The 22625-nt window shown below is 54.1% G+C and overlaps 1 protein-coding gene across 1 annotated transcript in view; it reads left to right on the top strand.

Moving 5' to 3' along the window:
* The window catches only part of Adam19 (ADAM metallopeptidase domain 19), a 64278-nt gene extending 45820 nt beyond the window's left edge, over positions 1-18458 (top strand). Inside the window, exons 9-23 of the mRNA XM_042699601.1 lie at positions 252-418; positions 1997-2081; positions 2922-3061; positions 3709-3886; positions 5989-6078; positions 8361-8556; positions 9981-10089; positions 10475-10679; positions 12446-12523; positions 12852-12960; positions 14390-14534; positions 14787-14871; positions 15151-15375; positions 16749-16901; positions 17348-18458. Coding sequence (XP_042555535.1) covers positions 252-418; positions 1997-2081; positions 2922-3061; positions 3709-3886; positions 5989-6078; positions 8361-8556; positions 9981-10089; positions 10475-10679; positions 12446-12523; positions 12852-12960; positions 14390-14534; positions 14787-14871; positions 15151-15375; positions 16749-16901; positions 17348-17401 — 2019 coding nt within the window. The 3' untranslated portion in view covers positions 17402-18458. The remainder of the gene's footprint in view (positions 1-251; positions 419-1996; positions 2082-2921; positions 3062-3708; positions 3887-5988; positions 6079-8360; positions 8557-9980; positions 10090-10474; positions 10680-12445; positions 12524-12851; positions 12961-14389; positions 14535-14786; positions 14872-15150; positions 15376-16748; positions 16902-17347) is intronic.
* Positions 18459-22625: the final 4167 nt, after the last annotated feature.

The following is a 22625-nucleotide window of genomic DNA, read 5'->3' as shown; positions in this document are numbered from 1 at the left end:
TCAGGTCAGACCCAGCCTTGAACCCCTTGATCAACAGGTTCCCTCCCTTCCCCACTCCTCCCCTTCTTTCTCTTCTCTTCCCCTTCAGTCTCCTGCAGGCAAAGGCGCACCAGTCCGCTGATGGCGTAGCTCGGGATGTCATGCCTCGCACCTGCTCCCACCCAGGCAGAAGGGGGCTGCGCCATGGGGGCCAGAGCTTTATCAGCCCCACACGGTACTGGCGGAGATGGTGACTTTGGTGTCCTTTTCAGTTTTACCGGTCCTTGAACATCCGGATCGCGCTGGTGGGCCTGGAAGTGTGGACGCATGGGAATATGTGTGAAGTCTCGGAGAATCCCTACTCCACCCTCTGGTCGTTTCTCAGCTGGAGGAGGAAGCTGCTCAAGCAGAAGTACCACGACAATGCTCAGCTCATCACGTAAAGCCCTTAATCCCTTCCTTGGGGGGCGGTGGGATGGGGGGGGGGGATGCTGGCGCTCAGTTTGCCCTTTCTGTCTCCAGCCATTTTGAGTGTTGGGTCCCCAAGACCCTCCCCTCTCCTTGGTCCAGATAACCAGGCTTTTTTCTTACGCATGCTCTGTGCCGACCTATCTCGGAGGGGGTCAGCAGCCTCTCTCTGAAGCGCTTGCTGCCTTCGGGAGGAAATCAGATTCATAGCCAGCCGACAAGCCTCAGCCACCCTGAGGTCTAATCTCACTAGACCACTTTGGTCTGATCTCCCAGCACAGGCCGGGGAGAGGGGTTTCCTTGTTTTTCCAGAAGGAAGTCGAGAATTGACAGGGAGTGTGGGAACTGTGCGCTGGGTGGGTGGGTGGAGGGGATCTCCAGGAGGGACCGTGTGGAGTTTATCAGCCTCAGAAAGAAGCGCACACACGGGGATGGGTGGTGGAGGACACAGCTCCCAGAGGGCGATGGCTTCCTATTTTGGAAAATAACTGTGTGTCCCCCCCCCCCACACACACACAAAATCTGGGCTATGAGTGGTCGCTTGATGACACTGTTCACCCCCAGGAGAAGGCTTGATTTCCCAAAACTTTGAGCCTTCAATGAACTTTGAAAGCTTGATGTCTTACTTTTGGGGTGGGGTAGGGCAGGGGGAAGACCTTGAATCTAGGTTTCCCACAGGACACGTTGAATGGAATACTAAGTAAGACTTTAGATAAGATTAGCATCTATTCTGCAGCCTGCTTCTCTGGAGACAAGTCTCTGTTGAATTTAGCAAACCTCTCGCTTAGGGCCCACTAGACAGACGTCAGATGCTAGGTTCTAACGATTCCCCAAAGAGACAGGACGGCCCGGCTCTCAAGGCGCTGTGGTCTAGGGGGAAAAAGAGGCTTACACGCAGATGGCTACCACCTACGGAATTTCCACGGAGATCCTTTAAATAGCTCCGAGGTTTCCTTTATTCCTTCTCGTTCACCCTGGATGGATCTGCAGCTGAGAGGAGGCTGGCTCAGGCAGGAGCCGGTGGGGCGGGAGGACGGCCTAGCTGGCCTGCCATTGCAAAACAAAGGCAGGAGCGGCGCGGCCTTGCACGCAGCTGCACTCTGGAAGGTTCCTGGAGGGACACAGCTGTTTCTTGGCTGCCTCCCTCCCCCCCCCACCACCACAGTTTTGTAAGAAGGAATCTGGCCCCAGAGACACACACCACAGGGGGCAGCTGGCTGTATGGCGTGATTCCTTGAGCATCAGAACCTGCGCCGCCCAGTCCTCCATCCGCCCCTGTCCTGCTCTGGTCTCTGATGAGTGGGGTGGGACTGTTTTCTCCCTGGAGGGAACTGGCTCTGGGCAATGGTAGGGAAGAGTGTCTGGGGGAGGGGAATGCATGAGAGGAAGTTGAGAGGTGTGGTGACCAGTGGTCAAGGATCCCAGGCCCCTCCCCTTGGGAATGATCTGGAAATGGCAGTGGGGACCCCAAGAACATAGGAGCCATCCCCCAGGCACAGGGGAGCAGCTCTCTCAGCCCGAGCTGTCATCTTTGCTCTTCCTGCTCTAGGGGCCTGTCTTTCCACGGCGCCACCATCGGCCTGGCTCCGCTCATGGCCATGTGCTCCATGTACCAGTCTGGAGGGGTGAACGTGGTAAGTCACATGCGATGTAAATGATGTCACAAAGGCATCCCCAATACCAGAGATTGAACTTGGAGCCTCGAGTATTCTACCACTTGAGCTGCAGGGATGCACTTGGTCCTGGGCATTTAGTTTGTGTTCTAGATAGGGTCTCACACAAACTTTCCCAGAGCCAGTCCCAAAGCAGGATCTTGCTACCTCCGCCTCTCTAGTTGCTAGGATTATAAGCATGTATGGGAAGCTATCCTTAAAAATAACAACAATAATAATAATAACTGGATATTTGTTATAGAGGAAGAATGAAGCTCTGACATTAACAAGAGCCACTTGAGCCACATCCCCGGCCCTATTTTTTCCAATCTGTTGGGTCTTGCTTTTTGCCTGAGCCACAGATAGATGTTCCCATTTGTGTTGTGTGCCTAGCTGGGATGGCAGGCTTGTGCCACGGCACCCCGCATTTTATTGGTTGAGACGGACGCCTTTCCTTCTTTTTGCCTTCACTGGCCTCAAATCACAATGTTCCCAGATTCCGCCTCCTGGGTAGCTGGAATTACAGGCAGGCGCACAGCCACCTTGCCTTCTCGCCTTTTAAGCTCCTGCTTTCGATGATTAAACACCACACGCTTATGTGTGCTGTGTCTGGGGGGGTGTACCTGTATTGTGGGCTGCCCTCAGCACCCCATTACCGGCTTTGACGTCAGTGGTTTGGGGCTTTTTGGTTGAAATCAGGCCTGGAGAACCTGAGGTAGAGAATCCAAGAGGAAGCAGCAAAGCTGGGCTACGGAGATAGAGGTGGAAGCTGGGGAGACGGGGCAGTGGCCCTTGAATGACCTAGCTTCTCTCCCCGCGCAGGATCACTCTGAGAATGCCATTGGGGTGGCTGCCACCATGGCCCACGAGATGGGCCACAACTTTGGCATGAGCCACGATGTTAAGCATTGCTGTCCAGCCAGTGCCCAAGATGGCGGGTGCATCATGGCGGCCGCCACGGGGTGAGTCAACAGGAAAAGTGAGGATAGTGAGCCTAGAGGGGAGGAGGTTGGGGGGGAGGGATGTAGGGGCGAGCCTGGAACTCAGCCCCTGGGCTCTGTCCCTGAGCTTTGTTGCTCAAGGCTAGTGGGCTACTATTTTGAGCCATAGCACCACTTCTGGTTTTCTGGTGGCAAATTAGACATAAGAGTCTCACAGGCTTTCCTGCCAGGGGCTGGCCTTGAACCGTGATCCTCAGCTCTCAGCTTCCTGAGTGGTTTTTAACTGTTTGATTGGAGATGAGAGTCTCTTGTATTTATCTGCCTGGGCTGACTTCAGACCTCAATCCTCAGATCTCAGTCTCCCAGATAGCTAGGATTATAAGTGTGAGCCACCAGTACCTGGCAGATTTTTGTTTTTTAAGATGGCATCTCACTGGGTTGCCCAACGCAGCACATAGACACACAAAAAAGGTGAATACACCAGAATGGCAAGGTTCCTATTTTCGTGATGAAGCTAACATGCTGATCAGTGTTACAAAAGACGTGTACGTGCGGCTGTGGCAGCTGTATTCAGGTGGCATCGGCCGGGTCGGGTGTGCAGTAGGACTATAAGCTATCTCATGGTGTGTGCATCGCCCCCGTTAATTCCAACCTTACCCTCTTGCCAGGCACCCCTTCCCCAGAGTGTTCAATGGCTGCAATAGGAAGGAGATGGACAGGTACCTGCAGTCGGGGGGCGGGATGTGTCTCTCCAATATGCCGGACACCAGGACACTGTATGGAGGCCGGAGATGTGGGAACGGATACCTGGAGGACGGGGAAGAATGCGACTGTGGAGAGGAAGACGTGAGTGTCCTTGCGCATTGGTGTCGATTCCCGCGCTCCAGGGAAGATGGGGCTGCGATCAGTAACTCCTTGGTCGTTGGGATTGCCTGCGTGTGTCCACCAGAGACCCCGTTGCCTAGAAGATGTGCAGAGAATTACCCCAGGATGCTCCTACATCCTCTGAAAGTTCCGTGTGTGTGTGTGTGTGTGTGTGTGTGTGTGTGTGTGTGTGTGTGTGTGTGTGTGTGTGTGTGTGTGTGTGTGTGTGTGTGTGTGTTGGAATTGATGCTTGAACTCAGGGCTGGAGTGCTCTCCCCCTAGTTTTTTTTGCACAAGGCTGGTGCTCAAGGCTTGAGCCACTGCTCCACTTAATGGCCATTGGAGATGAGAGTCTCATGGACTTTTCTTTCCCCAGCTGGCTTCAAACTGGGACCCTGAGGGGCTGAGAAGGTGGCTCAGTGGTAGAGCGCTTGCCTTGCATGCATGAGGCCCTGGGTTCGATTCCTCAGCACCACATAAGCAAAAAAGAAAAAAAAGTCGGAAGTGGCGTAATGGCTCAAGTGGTAGAGTGCTAGCCTTGAGCTGAAGAGCTGAGGGACAGCGCCAGGCCCAGAGTTCAGGCCCCATGACTGGACCCCCCCAAACTGGGACCCTGAGATCTCAGCCTCCTGAGTCGCTAGGATTACAGGTGTGAGGCACCGGTGCCTGGCTCTCTTGAAGAGTTAAGTTGTTCTTGTGCATGTCTAGCCTGCCCAGAAGCTATGGCCCGTTGGCATGTTGACTCTCTGTTCTCCAGAGGAGGTGCAGATGGGCCCCTGGGTTCTCTGAATTTGTTCTAAGGCCACACAGCTGGATTATATGAACTTGAACATGAGCCTGAGGAGCTTCCATAAAAAAGCAGGCTTGGCCAGGTGCTGGTTGGTAGCTCATGACTATGATCTTAGCTACTCAAGAGACTGAGATCTAAGGATGGTCCTTTGAAGCCAGCCCAGGCAGGAAAGCCTGGGAGACTCTTTATCTCCCATTATCCTCAAGAAAACCAGAAGTGGTGCTATGGCTCAAACTGGTAGAGCGCTAGCCTTAAGTGGAAAAGCTCAGGGACAGCACCCAGGTCCTGAGTTCAAGCCCCACAACCGACAAATCACTCAATCAATCAATATTGCAAGCTCATTCTATTCTGCCTAGAGAAGAGAAGATTGAAAGGGGATGTAGGAAGGGCAGTCCAGGCTGGGGAAGGGAGAGAAAGACACAGCAGAGCTCCCTGGATCAGCTTTTCCTTCTCTCTAGTCTTCCAACCCAGTGTGGCGGGCACACAGACTCGTCCTGTCCTTTGCCACAGAAGCATGTTTTTCTGGGGGTGTGGGGGGAGAAACAGAACTAGCTGGGCGCCGGTGGCTCACGCCTGTAATCTAGATACTCAGGAGGCTGAGATCTGAGGATCACAGTTCAAAGCCAGCACGAGCAGCAAAGTCGTGAGACTCTTATCTTCAACAACCACTAGAAAAGCACAAGTGATAGAGCGCTTACCTTGAGCTGAAGAGCCGAGGGGCAGCAGCCAGGCCCGAGTTCAAGCCCCATGACTGACAAAAAAAGAAAAGAAAAGGAATAAAAGCAGAACTGACTTGTTTCAGCTCTGTGCTTCCACGGATGAGACTATGTGTGTGAACTCCTGCGCGTGAACCATCTGTGACAGCGCCTGGCCTTCATCAGCTTCTGCGGTGTGGTGTTTCTTCTTTTAAATTTAGATTTGAACATAAGGGTGTAACTTTCAGACTAAAACAAGAACTAGTGAAACAGGCTACCCTCCCCTCCCCAGCCCCCTCCCCCTCCCCACCCCCCGGAGCTCCGACACTTCAGAAATGCATCCAGGAGTAGAAGGATTTTGTAAATGGAAGTGTAAATGGAGAATCAAAGCGTAGGGGCAGATTTGCACTTGCAGCATCGCTGCTCCTAAGTTGTGGCCCCGAGGCCTGTGCACGTGTGTGTGTGTGTGTGTGTGTGTGTGTGTGTATGTGTGTGTTTGCTATGGCAAAACACCTGTTACCTGGGGATGCTGAGGCTGGTGAAGTCCGCCCTGGGGGCGGGGCTTGTCCCTGACTCCTCCCCCTCCACTGCCTCCCTAGGAATGCGACAACCCCTGCTGTAATGCCTCCAACTGTACCCTGAAGGAAGGCCTGGAGTGCGCCCACGGCGCCTGCTGCCACAATTGCAAGGTGAGCAGCCTTTGGGACTGGTTCTCTGTAGGGCGCTAACCTGACAGCCTGCAGCCGCAGGCCCCCCTCCCCCCCTCGGCTGCGGGGTGGCCCAGCTTCCTCACTCAACTTGATGAGCCACGGGCAGCCAGGTTCCACGCGCAGGACTGGAGTGTAGACCCATGCGAGAGGCCACGCGAGGCCACAGGTTCAATCCCCACCACTGCCTGTCCCCCCCCCCCCCAAAAAAAAAGAAAGAAAAGAAAAGTGGGATGCCAATGGCGCTCACGCCTGTCATCCTAGCTACTCAGGAGGCTGAGGTCTGAGGATCAAGGTTCAAAGCCAGCCCAGGCAGGAAAGTCCGTGAGACTCTTGGCTCCAATTGGCCAGCAAAATAAAACCAGAGGTGGAGCTGTGGTTCACGTGGTAGAGTACCAGCCTTGAGCAAAAGAAAAAAAGGGACTTGGAGGCCAACCTGGGTCACGTGGTAAGATCCCACTGTGAAAATCAAAGAAAGAGGAAGAAAGAAAAGACAACGCACACCCAAGCCAAACACTTAGGTCTCATTACAGAAACACTAAGGTGTGTGATCGGTACACGGTGCTCTTCCCAGAAGGCTTTGCAAGATACATATGCAGTTCATCATGCATACATATGCATGACATGCACGTGTCTGCAATATATATATATATATATATCTGTGCTACAATATTTGAACATCTGTGCGATTGATATATAAATCTGTCAGGGCTCTGGCCTAAAGCCACGGACCTGTGTTCTCCCCACCTCTTGCGGGGAGTGAGTCCGACACGTGTCCCCTTGACAAGCCCAGGAGGGGGCGTTACCTCTGATTGTGGGTGGATAAATCGACACACAGAGGCTGAGTGGCTGCCCAAGCTCCTACTCCTGCTTAAAGTCCTCAATTCTCACCAGGCTCTAGAGATCCTGCTTAAAGTCCTCAATTCTCACCAGGCTCTAGAGATGCCCCCGGGGTGGGCCTCCTTGGCCCCCAATCCCTCCTGCGAGGAATGAGCTGGTGTGCAGCACCCCCCCCCCCAGCATACTCTCCCAGGAATGGAGGCATTTGTTCCCCCATTGTGGGTGTCCTTGCCCGGCTTCCCTCCCTTGTCCAGGGCTGCGAGGGGCTGAGTCCATTCCAGCCCCCTCCCAGGAAGAGCCTGGAGTCTGACCTTCTATTCAGTCCCACGCGGACCCTCCTGGTGTGTGACCTGCTGTCTGAAACCTACATTTTTTTTTTTTTTTTTACCTCTTTCTTAGCCATGGGGCCTTAGGGTTTTTATCTATAAACCGAGAAGAGTGTTAGCAACTCTGAGCGCCCAGGATCTCTGAAAGTCTGAAGGATTTTGACGGTATCCCAACGTGAGCTAATATTGGGCTCTTTGGACCGGCAGAGTAGCTGGGCGGGCCTGCGTCCGGGCTCCATGGTAGACTGTGGTATTGCTGGGAGCTTTGTAAATCCAAGAGGTGTTAGGTGAATCGTGTGTGTGTGTGTGTGTGTGTGTGTGTGTGTGTGTGTGTGTGTGTGTGTGTGTGTGTGTGTGTGTGTGTGTGTGTTTCCTTTGCCTCTCACACTGAGTTTTCAGACATCTATCTATCTATCTATCTATCTATCTATCTATCTATCTATCTATCTCCATCTATCTCTATCTATCTAAATATATTTCCCCAGTTCTGGGCTTGAACTCAGGGCCTGGGCACTGTCCCTGAGCTTTTGCTCAAGACTAGCACACTACCACTTGAGCCACAGCGCCACTTCCAGCCTTTTCTGTGTATGTGGTACTGAGGAATGGAACCCAGGGCTTCATGCATGCCAGGCAAGCACTCTACCACTGAGCCACCTTCCCAGCCCTCAGATATATTCTTCAACCTCTTCAAGCCTCAGGTTTCCTCCTCTGTCCAGTAGAGATGGTTCCATAGAACTCTCGTGAGGACTAAGTGAAGTCCTGTTGGCCCTGGGCTCTTAGTAGGAGCTGTGTGGGCAGAGCTATCACCAGCCGGTGCGGAGGAGACGAAATGATGCCGCACACGTTATCTCTGACCTTCGCTTCTTTCCGCCGCTCTGAAGACGAAGGGATTTAGCATTTGGGCAGACACCCTGAAGATTCCCAGCCATGAATCCTTTTGCTCCTAGGAGGCCGGTGATGGCTTGCACTAATGGTCACTGGGGACCAGAGGTGGTGGAAAATTCTGGGGACTTCTGCTCCCCCGAGTGCTGCTCGCCAGCCCTGGGCGGCTGGGGCTGAGGGCACCAAGAAGGCTGACTTCTGCGTTTCTCCACTCAGCTGGTGGCCCCCGGCACCCTGTGCCGGGAGCAGGCAGGGCAGTGCGACCTCCCGGAATTCTGCACGGGCAAGTCTCCCCACTGCCCCTCCAACTTCTACCAGATGGACGGCACCCCCTGCGAGAGCGGCCAGGCCTACTGCTACATCGGCATGTGCCTCACCTACCACGACCAGTGCCAGCGGCTGTGGGGGCCTAGTAAGCACTCTCCCCGGGGATACAGCTGCTGTCCACCTCCACCGGCCTCGCCGGCCGGCCTCCCCTGCTGGCCTCCCCTGCCGGCCGGTTGGGATGGCTTAGCATCTGGTCTTCAGAATACCCTCACAAAGCCCCTCTGCCCTCCTCCAGGCAGGATGGATGCTCAGGAAGCGCCAGGGCCCAGCCTTCCTCCCAGACCCAAGATGCTTTTAACTCTCAGAGAGAAAACACTAGATGAGAAGAATGCAAGGGATGGGGGAAAAAAATGAGCAGATGACAGGACATAGAAAGACACATGAAATTGGTCTAAGACTTGCATCCTGTCTGGTGGAAGGGTATGATCGCTGTTTTGTGGTTTTTGTTTTTGTTTTAGTTTTTTTTCTGTCGGTCATGGTGCTTGAACGCTGGGCCTGGGCACCGTCTCTGAGCTCTTCAGCTCAAGGCGAGTGCTCTATCACTTGAACCACAGCACCACTTCCGGTTTTCTGGTGGTTCATTGGAGATAAGAGTGTCATGGACTTTCCTGCCTGGGCTGGCTTCAAACTGTGATCCTCAGATCTCAGCCTCCCCAGTAGCTAGGATGAAAGGTGTGGGCCACCAGCACTTGGCATATATTAAAACTTTTAATAGATCTGTTAGGCCTATGAGTTTCGGTTTTACTACTGTAAACTACTGATGCTACACTTGAATTTGCATGCCCATGAACATATGTCTTCAACACTGTTGCTAATCATAGCAGTTACAACCTTATGTTTTGTGGGTTTTTTTTTTTCAACCTAGGGACCAATTAAATTAACTCTGGGAAATCCAGACAATGGAAGAATGCTGTATGGCTAAGTGAATGGAAGGCGCTGAATGAAACCATCCCCACAAAAATGCAGGGCAGAATAGTGCCTTCGAAATATCCTTGCATTCCTCATTAGATCCTTTCTCAAAGTTGCACCTAGAATCTTACCTAAGAGAGGCAGAGCAGAAGTGGGCAAAAATGCAGTTATTGCCAGAGGATAGACTACAAGGAATTGTTGGCTTTTATAGGAGTGTAAAAACTGGAACAATCATGAGGCAAAAACTCCAAGAGCATCTGTTACATCTTTAAAATCTTTGTATACATTTTACCTAATTTTTTTTAAATCCTGAAAGTAGACAGGACTTTTATTTGTTAGTAGCAACCAAGATTAGCATGCAAACTCCAGTAGATAAAAGTCCTTCATAAAGCATTACAATGAACTTAAAACTTTTTATTTAAATGGATCTTGATGAAAATACGAGGGTAGTACCAGTACCGAGAGAGGTTTCAGGTGGAAGAGGCTGAGGCTTTCTCTCCGCAAAGTACCCTTCCCCTGGTGCTTCCGCTCCAGGCTCGCTTTGCCCTGGCTGGCTTCTGGCAGGCTGGTGTACTGAGAGGGTGTGTCTCCCAAATCCAGGAGCCTGGACTGCCTCGGATGACTGCTTCGAGAAGGTCAATGTGGCAGGGGACCACTTTGGCAACTGTGGGAGAGACATACATGGCCAACCCAAGAAATGCAATATAAGGTAAGGCTCCCAGGACCCCCTCCCCCACCCCGGCGGGGCGTGGAATGACAGCTCCCCCTCCCCCTCGCCCCCAGTTCCCACTGGGGCCTTTGCACGTGTCACCTGCAGTCTGGAGCCGTTCTTGGCCTGTGTCTTGATAGTGCATCCTTCAGCCCCATGGCAGGTGCGAGAATGGAGTGTGTGTATGTGTGGGGGGGGGGGGCGGTGGCCTTCTTTCAATCCTGGGTGCAGAGTGCTAATTATACCACGGTCTGTCTCTCTGTCCCTCTGTCCCACCCCACTCAAGCCTGGACCAAGAAAGACTGCAGCTGGGGGGGGGGGTACCCTGCTCTGATCGCGTCTCCTCCCCGCCCTCCCTCCCTCCCTCTCTCCCTTTGGGGTACAGAGACGTCAAGTGTGGGAAGATCCAGTGTCACATCCCCGACGCCCAAGCCAAGGAGTCCAACGCGGTGCCCATCAAGACCACCATCACTCTGAACAAACGGACGATCGAGTGCTACGGGGTCCACTTCTACCGGAGCAACGAGGACGAGGTGGACAGCTTGGACCCGGGCCTGGTGATGACCGGGACCAAGTGCGGCCCCAACCACGTGAGTCCCTCCCCCGCCCCACAGCCCCGCTCTGGAAGGCGCTGCACAGAGTCAGACAGAGAGTTCTGGAAGGGAAGGCTAGGCTCTCAATCTCTGAGCTTCCCCAGGCTCCCCAACATCTGAGCCAATAGGATTTCCTTCATGAACGTTGGGGGCGCAATGACGGCACAGCCTGGCTGGCTTCGTTACTGCAACAGCAATAGAGGAAGGGTGAACCAGCTCCTCTCCAGGAGCGTCGCGGAGGAGCATGCCAGGCTCACAGCATGAATCGTGCGCATGAAATGGTTTTAGGAAAAAAAAAATGGAGCTGGGAAGGTGGCTCAGTGGTAGAGCGCTTGCCTTGCATGCATGAGGCCCTGGGTTCGATTCCTCAGCACCACATAAGCAAAAAGAAAAAAGCCAGAAGTGGCGCTGTGGCTCAAGTGGTAGAGCGCTAGCCTTGAGCTGAAGAGCTGAGGGACGGCGCCCAGGCCCAGAGTTCAAGCCCCACGACTGGACCCCAAAAAAAAAAAGAAAAAAGAGAAAAAAATGTGGGGGTTGGAGGCATGACTCAGCTCAGTTGGTAAAGGGCTAGTCCTGAGTGAAAAGCATCAAGTACCCAGTTCAAGTCCTGATCTTGGACCTAGAAAAGGAAAAAATGCAAAATACACAGCATAGTTCCTATAGTTCCTAGCACAGAACACTATTAAGTACATGTTAATAATTATAACACAGTAGCAACGTAGACCATATGTGAAAAATATATGAAATATTATTTTACACTATTAGAATTATTTCACACTATACATATGTTATGGTATATGCATGTATGTACGTATATATGTATAGTCTGTATAATATGCATATATCTGTATTGTATATATAAGACGTGTGTGTGTGTGCGTGTGTGTGTGTAGTGTGGGTATGTCAGGGTGTCTGGACAGGGACTTGAACTCAGAGCATTGAGCTTAGCCATGCCTCCACTTCTGGCTTTGTGCTGGTTATTTGGAGATAAGAGTCTCATGAGGCCGGGCGCTGGTGGCTCACGCCTGTAATCCTAGCTACTCAGGAGGCTGAGATCTGAGGATCTCGGTTCAAAGCAAGCCCAGGCAGGAAAGTCCCTGAGAGTCTTATAAACCACTAGAAAACCTGAAGTGGCGCTGTGGCTCAAGCGGTAGAGCACTCACCTTGAGCTGAAGAGCACAGGGACAGCGCCCAGGCCCAGGGTTCAAGCCCCACAACTGACCAAAAAAAAAAAAAAAAAGTCTCATGAATTTGTCTGGCTGGCTTCAAACTCTAATCCTCAGATCTCAGCCTCCTGAGCAGCTAAGATTCCAGGTGTGAACTACTAGCGCTTAACAGTATATCATATTTTATTATATTATTTTTTTTTTTACCAGTCCTGGACCTTGAACTCAGGGCCTGGGTGCTGTCCTTGGGCCTCTTTGTACTCAAGGCAAGCATACTACCACTTGAACCTCAGTGCCACTTCTGCCTTTTTCTGAGTAGTTTATTGGAGATGAGTGTTATGGACTTTCCTACCAGGGCTGGCTTTGAACCAAGATCCTCAGATTTCAGCCTCCCCAATAGCTAAGATTAGAGGCATGAGCCACCGGCACGCAGTTCCTATCATATTTTAATACTGCAATGTTTTGTTTGCTTCCGCCTTAATCATGAGGCTAAGAGCTGAATTTATCTAAAACAAAAAACATTGTGCTTGGCCTTTTCGCGTCTTTCGTTGCCCACTGTAATAAGAGCTCAGTGACTTCCTCCCGTGTCCCCCGCAGATCTGCTTCGATGGTCAGTGCAGAAACGCCTCCTTCTTTGACGCCGAAAACTGTGAAAAGAAATGCAATGGTCACGGGGTAGGTAGACCGGTCCTGGGGGGGCGGGCTGCGGGGTGCTGGTGTCCTGGGGGGCAGGCTGTGGGGTGCTGGTGTCCTGGGGGGCAGGCTGTGGGGTGCTGGTGTCCTGGGAGGGCAGGCTGCGGGGTGCTGGTGTCCTGGGGGGCAGGCTGTGGGGTGCTGGTGTCCTGGGGGGCAGGCTGTGGGGTGCTGGTGTCCTGGGAGGTCAGGCTGTGGGGTGCTGGTGTCCTGGGGGGCAGGCTGTGGGGTGCTAGTGTCCTGGGGGGCAGGCTGGAGGGAGGCTGGAGCTCTCCAAGGTGCTGACACTTCTGCCTTCCCCTCGTTCTAGGTGTGTAACAACAACCAAAACTGCCACTGCTTCAGGGGCTGGGCGCCCCCCTTCTGTAACACCCCCGGCCATGGGGGGAGCATCGACAGTGGGCCCATGCCCCCCGCGAGTGAGTGCGGGCCGTCTGGGGGGCGGCAGCCGCGTGGGAGCCCGGCTGGGTCTCTCTCACTTAGTTGCGAGGGAATTCAGGGGGACCCGAGGTCGTGGCATAGCTACACTTCTTTTGGGGGTGTGAGGTGGTAACTGGTCATTCTGGGGGCGCTTGGAAATCAGGGGCCTGAGGCGTTTGGGGTTGGTAAGATGAACATAGGCACAGAAATGCCTGGCGGGTTGTTAGTGAGAAGTCGCTGCGTGTCAAAGCCTGTCGCTTCCTTTTTTTTTTTTCTTTTTTCTTTTCTTTTTGCCGGTCATAGGTCTTGAACTCGAGCTTTTTTTCTCAATGTGAGTGCTCTACCACGGTGCTACTTCTGATTTTCTAATGGTTAATTGGAGAGTCTCACAGACTTTGCTGCCTGGGCTGGCTTTGAACCATGATCCTCAGATCTCAGCCCCCTAAGTAGCTAGGATGACAGGTGTGAGCCACCAGCACCCAACATGTTTTTCATTCTTCATAGTACTAAAGTTCTTTAAACACAGAGGATTGGGGCTTTGGGGGAAGAAACCCTATAAAGCATTTAGAAATATCCAAGCACTGATGGTTTATGCCATCCCAGGAGGCTGAGATGTGAGGCTCACAGTTCAAAGCCAGCCCAGCAAAAAAAGTCTGTGAGACACTTATCTACAATTAACTACCAAAAAGCCATATAGTTGTGGCTCAAGTGGTAGAATTCCAGCCTTGAGTGGAAACGCTAAGGGGCAGTTCTCAGGCTCTGAGTTCAAGCTCCAGTTCACACACACACACACACACACACACACACACACACACATACACACACACACACACACGCAAGTGAATCTGGTTGGTTTAAACAGACTTTGTTATTTTTCTTAAACTGATTATTAGGGAAGAAAAGATAAAGTTTTAATGGAACCAAATGGGAAATGGAGAGTGAGAATTGAGGGTTATAGTACTGAATGAGTCTCAGTCTCTCTCTGTCTCTCTGTCTCTGTCTCTCTGTCTCTGTCTCTCTGTCTCTCTGTCTCTCTCTCTCTGTCTGTCTGTCTGTCTCTGTCTCTCTCTCTCTCTCTCTCAAACACACACACACATACACACACACAGTTTAATCTTGTCCTGTCCAGGAAGATCCTGATTCAGGGTGAAAACTAGTGCTGAAGGATAGAACTTGAACTGCTTATCCCAAAAGAGAATCTTCCCCCAATTAAACAGAGATGGCTGTAACGGTTTCTTATTTATAAGGTCCGAGCTAAACAAATTGAGCCCGGTCTTCAAGCTCCTCGTAGGATATAAGTCATAATTTGTCAGCTAAAACAAGTCATACAAATGACAGGTGAATCAGGTTTCTGAAGAGTTGGGAACACATAGTTTTGCTGTCTTGGAGCAGCTTTTCAATCTCCTGTTCGGGTTCTGTTTCTGGAAGGTGCTGGGCCTGTGGTGGCTGGAGTGTTTTCTGCTCTCTTCGTCCTGGTAGTCTTTCTGCTGATATGCCACTGCTGCCGACAGAACAGCAAACTGAGCCAGCTCCAGCCCTTGGCCCTTCCTTCCAAGCTGCGGCAACAGTTCAGGTAAAAACGGGGAGCTGGGAAGGACTTGGGGGATCCCCACTTCCAGGTTGAAAAGCTGTCTGTTGACAGTATTTGGTGAAAGAGTTGGTGATTGCGGGTCTAATCCAGGGAAAGAGAATGCCCTCTCTGTTTGTGCCACATTCTGTGGCTGTGGCAGACATGAACAGATGATCCTTCTCTAAGGGACAGACATTACTAGATGATCTTCATCACCCTGGGCTGCACAATCTCCTCCCTCTTCCTTCTTTCCAGCTGTCCCTTCAGGGTGTCCCAGAACAGTGGATCTGGTCATGCCAACCCAACTTTCAAGTTGCGGACGCCCCAGGGCAAACGGAAGGTAAGGGCCTGGTGCTGTGGCAGTTCCTCAACTTTCCCAAGAGCCCATGCGGCCCATGTGGGAGGGGTAGGAAAAGGTCTTGCTAATAACCGTGACCCAGGCTGGCCTTGATCCACAATCCTCATCATCACCTCCGAAGCAGCAGCGGGGATTACAGGCATGCCCACCACACCTGTCTCCCTCGGGACTTTTCATCTGAACTCCTATGTAGGGTACCCTGAGCCCCAAAGAGCACTGAGGACTCCTCACCTGAGGTATTCCTTGTCTCGTGCACAACAGGTGAGCAGCACCCCGGAAATCTTCCGGAAGCCCTCCCAGCCTCCCCCCAGGCCCCCTCCCGACTACCTGCGTGACCAGTCTCCCACCGCCCCGCCGCCAGCACACCTGAACAGGGTGCCGAAGAGCTCCCCAAGCCCCGGGGCTCAAGTACAGAGAAAGGAATCGTCCAGGGGGCCTCCCCCCAGCCGGCCTGCACCCCCCGCCCCAAACTGCCTCCTCTCCCAGGTAAGTTCTCAGAAAGCCTGAGCCGGGGGATATGGTTAGTGTGGCCAGGGGCCAGCAGCTGTGGAGTTGGACTTGGTGGATCCCCGGGGGCTCACAGCGGGGTGGGCAGTACAGTGATTGAAGCCAAGTGCCCACCTCCACATGCCCCCCCCAACTACAGCTTCCCCCCCCATTAGCCACTTTCTACCCCAATTCACCCCCATTGCAAGTGCCACATGGACTGACAGGCGTCTTCTGCCCGTCACTGGATCCGGGATGTCACATCTCCCTGGGGGAGATCTCCCCCACCCTCACCCCAAATCCCAGCTCGCTTCCTTGTAGCGCTCTCATGACGTCTTCCTCTTACTGATGGATGCCTTGCTCATCCAAGGGGCTGTGCATCGGGCGGGACTTCCGGGAGGTGACGGCGGGGCCTCTGACCCATCTGCCTGAGTCCCCGGTATGCACAAGGGCATTGCTGGGGTCCTGGCTGGCGTGGTGGCTTCTGGGACTGGGCTGTTGGGTCTTGGGTGAGGCCCTGCAGATGGCCGGCGAGGTGCCAACCCTCACCATGACCGTGGGCTTGGTCCAGGCCGTGGGATGATGGGTTGGGGGCCCAGAGGGCATGAGAGGAGGTCTGGTTCTCGGCTGTGGATCTGCTGCCGTCTTGTTTCTGTGTGGGAGGGGGCATGGTGTGAAGGGGAGAATCCACATGGTAGAGCGCTAGCCTTGCGCAAAAGCAGTTCAGGGACAGCTCACTTAGTCTCAATTTTTAAAAAATTATTAAAAAGAAAAGAAATTAGGCGGAATTCTATTATAATGGCCCCAAACAGAGTAAGCGCAAGATGCGTGCACCAAAAGCTATGAAATAATGTCAAAAGAAATGAAAGAATATATGAATAAATATCACAGCTCCATTAAAAAAAAAAATCCACTGGGACAGGCCTTAATCCAATCTAGTGTCTTGGCAAGGCGGAAATGCTCGAGCCAGGCTGCGCAGTGAATTCCGGGCTGCAGAGCCTTGAGATTGCCTCAAGGAAAGAGCCAGAAGGAATCAGGGCCCAGTCAGGAAGGGTCACGCGAGGACGAGGGAGACTTAGGAGAAACCACAGTGCCACTTCCGGCTTTTTCTGCTTATGTGGTGCTGAGAAATCGAACCCAGGGCCTCATGCATGCAAGGCAAGCACCTTACCACTGAGCCACCTTCATTTTAGTCTCTGGGACTTCTCTGCCAGGGCTGGCTTTGAACTGCAGTCCTGGATCTCAGCCCCTTGCCCACCTAGGACTGCATTCCTGTTAGACGCGGGCCGTTCAGCCCGTGGCTTTCCCCCTCTGATTTCCAGCGCTTGTCCTGCGGCTGTTCCCCTCCAGTGCTGGCCTCTTTCTTTCTCCAGGACTTCGCCAGGCCTCGGCCGCCCCAGAAGGCGCTCCCAGCCAACCCCGTGCCGGGCCGCAGGGCCTTCCCCAGGCCGGGCGGCGGCCCTGCCCTGCAGCCGCCTGCGGCCGGACCCCTGCAGATCCAGCCTCTGATCGCTCCTGCCCCGAGGGTGAGTTCACCGAGGCACCGGGGTGCACCGGTGTGTGGTTGCACTTCTCTGGTGGAAACTTCTAGAAGGAAAGCCAGAGCTGGAAGCCTGTTGCTTCCGGATGCCTGGGTGTATGGACTTGATCTCCTGATGATGGACGCTTTACATGGAGCCGCACCCGTGGCTTGACTCTTATCTTCCTGTCCCCCAGATGGCACTGGAAGCAATTCCCCCCCCTCCCCCACGGACACACACACACACACACACACACACACACACACACACACACACACACACACACACACACACACACACACACACACACACACACACACACACACACACACACACACACACACACGGACACAGCTGCCTGGCCCAGGGCCGCTGCCTCCACCCCGTCCCTATTCTTCCTGCTCCTCTGTGGCCAAGTCCCCAGCCCAGCCCCCGCTTCTCTTCCCTTCCAGCTTCCCCAGTACCGATCCCAGAGGACTGGAGCCATGACCAGCTCCAAGATCTAGAAGCATCTAGAAGTTTCTCGAGGATGCCGGATGTTGCCGAGTGGATCCCAGAGTCACGGGATCTGGGTGTGAAGTCTGTGTGGCCTCCTTGGAGCCAGCTCCTCCTGCCTCCCGGGGTCACATTCTGGAACGCTCTGTCCATCCGTCCGTCCGTCCGTCCGTCCGTTCCCCCCACCCTCGACGCGAGGCCGGCTGGGTGTCCTCAGACACCCGCGGGAGAGGATCTCCCCTCCGATGGCTCGTCCGTGTTGTTTGGTGCAATACACAGCCCGGAGAGCTCCGGGAGCCCCGCGGCAGGGGGTGGCGAGGCTGCCGTGGACCGGCCCGAGGCCGCCCGGCCGCCCTGGCCCGCGCCAGGCGGGAGAGGCCGCCCAGGACCTAGAGTGGCTGCGTCCCGTCCCTCCACCCCCCTCCCCGTCTCCCCCTCCTCCCTCCCGCGGGTCCCCACGCTGACAGGTACTAGTTGTTGTAAGCAGTGTAGACAGCAGGGGCGCCCCAGGCCGGGGCCGCCTCTGAGCCGATGCCAAAGGTTGCCCTGTAGCCAGCCAGTCCCTCCCGTGCCCTCCCGCGCTTCGTGGCCGCCGCGTGCCGTCCAGCCTCCCATGGTACTGTGGGGTGGGCCCTGAGCCGTCGGGGCGCCGCGCTGGTGGCCGATGAGAGTCAGGGTCCAGCCCCAGGGGTGTGCAGGTCCTGCGCTGACCCAGCAGGCCCCGCGCCGGGCGCTGGTCTGTCTTTGTCGTTTGCTGCCCCGTGGGGGGTGAGCGTTCTCCACACACACACCCTCCCCCCACCCGCATCTGGGGTCCCCCAGGGATGGCAGTGGCCATCCCGGCACGCACAGGGGAGACCGCACCCCTTGTGATGGGCTCCTTGACCGGATGTGGGTCTCTGTCCCCCTCGGAGCGGACGGCAGACCTGTTTCTAACCAGGCGGCTGCACGCGTCTCTGGGGGTGTGGGTTCGAGGCCGCAGTGAGCAGCAGCTCCCTGGGGGGCCCCTCTTCCACCCCACCTCCCCACCAGGCTTTTTTGTAGGTGTGCGGGGACACAGGGGCTTGAACTCAGGGCCTAGGCGCTGTCCCTTAGCTTTATATTTTTGCTCAAGGCCGGCGGTCGACCACAGCTCCGCTTCTGGCTTCTTTTGCTGCTGGTTCATGGGTGATCAGAGTCTCGCAGACTTCTCCCGCCCCGGGCTGGCTTTCAGACTGCCATCCTCAGAGCTCGTCCTACTGAGCGGCTGGGATTCCAGGCGGGAGCCACAGCACTGGGCTCCCAGGCAGGCTTTCTGCCACCCACTCCCTCTCATTCTCTCCAACAGCCCCTACCTGACCCTCCCTCCCCGAAAGACCCCTGAGCCGAAGGTGGACTCGGTTTCCCCAAGGAGTCCGCCTTGCTCGGGGGTCCAGAGCGGAGGCTGCACGGTGCTCTGCTAGAGGGGGCCATTTCGATAGAGTAGCTGGGGATGCTCTCAGAAGGGCCATCTCCCGCCTCCACCCCTCCCTCCAAAAAAGGTGCTGAGTGGCTTAGTACCCACTTCTTCCAGGGGCGCCCCCTCCTCACCTCCTTCAGGGAGCAATTGTTTACGCTTGGAAACCTCAGTTGTGAGGAGGCGGCCGAGCCTCTGGCCCCCATCCTCCTCCCCACGGCCTCCTCCCAGCTCTCCGCACACTGCTGCTGGGCGGAAGTCACTTGGGCTTGCAGGCAAGGGGGTGTGGGGTGGGTACCAGAGCCACGGACATGGAGTGGGGTCGGACAGACGTCAGGACAGCACGGGTCCCGACCCCGAGGGCCCGTGATCCATGTGGCCACGCTCTGATTTCCACAGAAAACAGCCCTGCGTGTGCACACTGCACCAAAGAGCCTCACGCTGGAGCTGGGGCCCCAGAAAAGGGAATCCCTCACCCCAAGCCAACAAGAAACTGCTTCAGCCCAGCCCTGGACCCCTACATGCTCCTGTGGACTGTGTGGCCATTCTCTCTCTCTCTCTCTCTCTTTCTTTCTCTCTGGTGACAAAACCACAGCCATCATAACCACGTGACGCTTGTCCGTTTGTCTGTCTGCTTGCCAGTAATAGGGTCTGGACTCAGAGCCCTTGTGCCCTCAATCGGCTTGCTTACTCTGCTGGTGCTCTACCACTTGAGCCACACCTCCAGCTTGGCTTTTTGTTGGTTAAATTGGAGATAAGAGTCTCGTGGCCTTTTCCGCGTGGACGGTCTTTTGAACCGCAGTCCTCCGGATCTCAGCCTCCTGTGTAGTTAGGAATGACAGGTGTGAGCCACCAGTGCCCGGCTTGTACGACTCTTCTGACCCTGAAATCCACCGTCCCTAGAACTGGAGCGGGAAGTGGACCGCGTCGTGTTCTCCTTGCTTTTCCTTTTCCTTTGCTGTTATTTTAACGCATCCCTCGTCCCATGAAATGATACTGTGAACTGGAAGCCGGTAGGCTTTTTGAATCAGATCGGGAACTTTTGATAATGAGTTCTATTCACCGCCTCACTCCTGGCTCTGTTTAGGGGGCCGTGGGGTTGGGTGGGGGGGTGTTTTCCACGGGTCAGAGACGGCTTGGGGTGGGAGGGACAACGCCCATTTCGCACCATCTTTTCCCCCAACCAGTGCGAGTCTACAGTGTCAGGCGCGCACACGTCTGGACTCCAGGAAAGGGAGACTTTATTCTAGAGGACGGTGACCAAGGCAGGAACATCACGGGGATAGGAGGGGATTTAGTTTAGTTTTGGCCGGTCATGGGGCTTGAACTCACGGCTCTGAGTGCTCTCTTGCTCAAGGTGAGCGCTCCACCACTTTGAGCCACAGCGCCGCTTCTGGTTTTTCTGGTGCTTAATTGGAGATAAGAGTCTCAAGGACTTCCCTGCCAGGCTGGCTTCCAACCGAGGGCCTCAGATCTCAGCCTCCTGGGTGGCCAGGATGGCAGGGGTGGATTCCTGAAGCAGGCGGTACCCGGAGCCAGCCCAGCCCAAATACCCGGGCATCTCAAAGCCTGGCCGCGGAGGCCTGGGGTGGGAAGGTGTGACCATGGCTAGACATAATTTCTAGGACATGACCGGTGTCCACTCACTGCGTGGGCCGGCCAGGGCCAGGGGTAAGTTCTAGAAAGCCTCCGATCTGGCGTTGGAGGAGGGAAACTTCACTGAGTTCCCTCTGCTTGCGGGAGGAGGATGTCCGTCTGTTTTGTAGGAGTGAAATCGGCGTCCTGCAGGCTTCTCACTTAGTAGCGACAGGGGGCATTGTAGGCATGAAGATCAGATGTCTGTCCGTCCAGCGCTCCTGAGCCAGGTCAGAAGTGTGCAAATAGTTGCAAATAGGAGAGGCAACACGTGGATCTTTGTTGTTTTTTTTTCTTGGGGCCAGTTCTAAAGGTAGTGATTTTGTTCAATGCATTCATCATTGCGCCCCTGGGCCCGCTTAGCAAGCTAAGGGGACCCCCCCCCAAAGCTTCCCTTTTCCCACCCACCCACCATGTAAGTGTACGGATATGTCTAGGATCCAGATCAATGTGAATTTCCTTTTTCTTTTTTTTTTTCCAGTGTAGGCGATTAGCATAGAAAACTTGCTCTCCTCGCGTCCACTTTTAATTGTTTACAATATTTGTACATCTATGCAAAATACTTGAACGGGCCGTGGTGCCTTGTGGGTTTCCCTGTTTTGTTGTTTCGTTTTTCCTCGTTTGTATTTAATTAAAATGAATTTGCATTTGCAATGCTCTCTGGCGTGGCAGCTCTTTCTTGCCTGTAGTTATGGGCGGGTCCCACTGCTCCGACCGCACAGGGTTAACTGAGCCCACTTCCTCTCAGAAAAAGGTCCCTCCAGGAACAAAAGTGCATTCTGCTCAGGCCACCATGGATGCTTCTAGCACTGTGAGCCACAGCCAAGCCCTAGCAAGGCTTCTCCACGACCAGCAGAGGGGGCTGTTTGCCTCCCACCGGACAGAGGCCAGCCTGCGTAATTTGGATCTTGGATCACGAAACTCCTGAACGATCGTGGACATCTGGTATCTTTCATCTCCTGTACTATTGCCTTTATCTTATTTTTGGCGTTGGTGGGATTTGAACTCGAGACCTTACTCCTTACCAGGCAAGCTCTTTACCCACCTCGAACCAGCCAGTTCCTCAGGCCTTTTTTGCTTACTGTTGCTTTTCAGACAGGAAAACCTGTACTGTGATTCTCCTACCTCTACCTCCTGTGTAGCTGGGATGGCAGGAATGCACCACCATGCCCATCCTCCATTACTGCCTTTAGGAGGAAGCCGAGAAGTTCAATTCTCCCCTTCATTTCATTGCTAAGATCTGTACCCTAAAGATGGAAGCAGAGGTCAGAGAGCTGGGCTTTGATCCCAAAACCTGTGCTATAAAAGTAATCTTCCTAGTCGCTGGTAGCTTGCGCCTGTAATCCTAGTGACTCAGAAGGCTGAGATCGAGGATCCCAGTTCGAAGCCAGCAGAGCAGGAAAGTCTGTGAGACTCTTCTCTCCCAGTAGACTCCTCAGAAAAAGCCGGAAGCGGCGCTGTGGCTCAAATGGTAGAGCGCTAGCCTTGAGCACAAAGAGGCTCAGGGACAGCACTCAGGCCCTGAGTTTAAACCCCAGGACCAGCAAAAAGAAAAAAAAATCGTCCTTTGTTTTCTCAATCCCTACCTCCATTCAGAGGCTGAGGGTAACGAAGTGAGGGGCACCGTGGGCAGCGGCCTAGACACTGGAAGCTCTGCTGCCGCTTGTTTACTTCTGTGGCAGTGCGGTCCCGAACCTGCGGCCCGCACTCGATGGGCCAGCTGCTCACCACGGAGCTACAGGCCCGCCCTTTTAGTGTATTTGCTGTTTCTTTCTGAGATTGGATAACCTTGGTCTGCCTGGAATCTGCAAACCTCCTGCCTCCACTTCCCAAGTGGCTGGGATTAAAGGCATGCCTCACCGTGCCCTAACCTACCATGCTTTTTCTTGATGTGGACTGCTTTAGTTCATCTTCACAGAAATGGGGTGGAGACTAGTCTCTCCAGAGACTCTAGTCTCTATTCCTGTCTCCTATCCAGACAGGAATAATCCTGTACCATCTGGGCCTTAGCTGTGTTTCCTTCCCCCATAGATTTTGGAGGTTCTGTCCCCAAGGAACCTCTACTGGGAGGCGGGGACACTTTTAAGATGGAGACCTTCTTCTCTCCCCCCCCCACCCCCATCCTCATTCTGGCTTCACTTTCTAGCCAGAGCTGCGCTCTGCCT

Source organism: Dipodomys spectabilis, unplaced genomic scaffold (assembly GCF_019054845.1).
Source record: "Dipodomys spectabilis isolate Male_0828 unplaced genomic scaffold, ASM1905484v1 ptg000258l, whole genome shotgun sequence".
Lineage (NCBI taxonomy): Eukaryota > Metazoa > Chordata > Mammalia > Rodentia > Heteromyidae > Dipodomys > Dipodomys spectabilis.
This window is presented reverse-complemented; position numbering and strand designations above follow the sequence as displayed.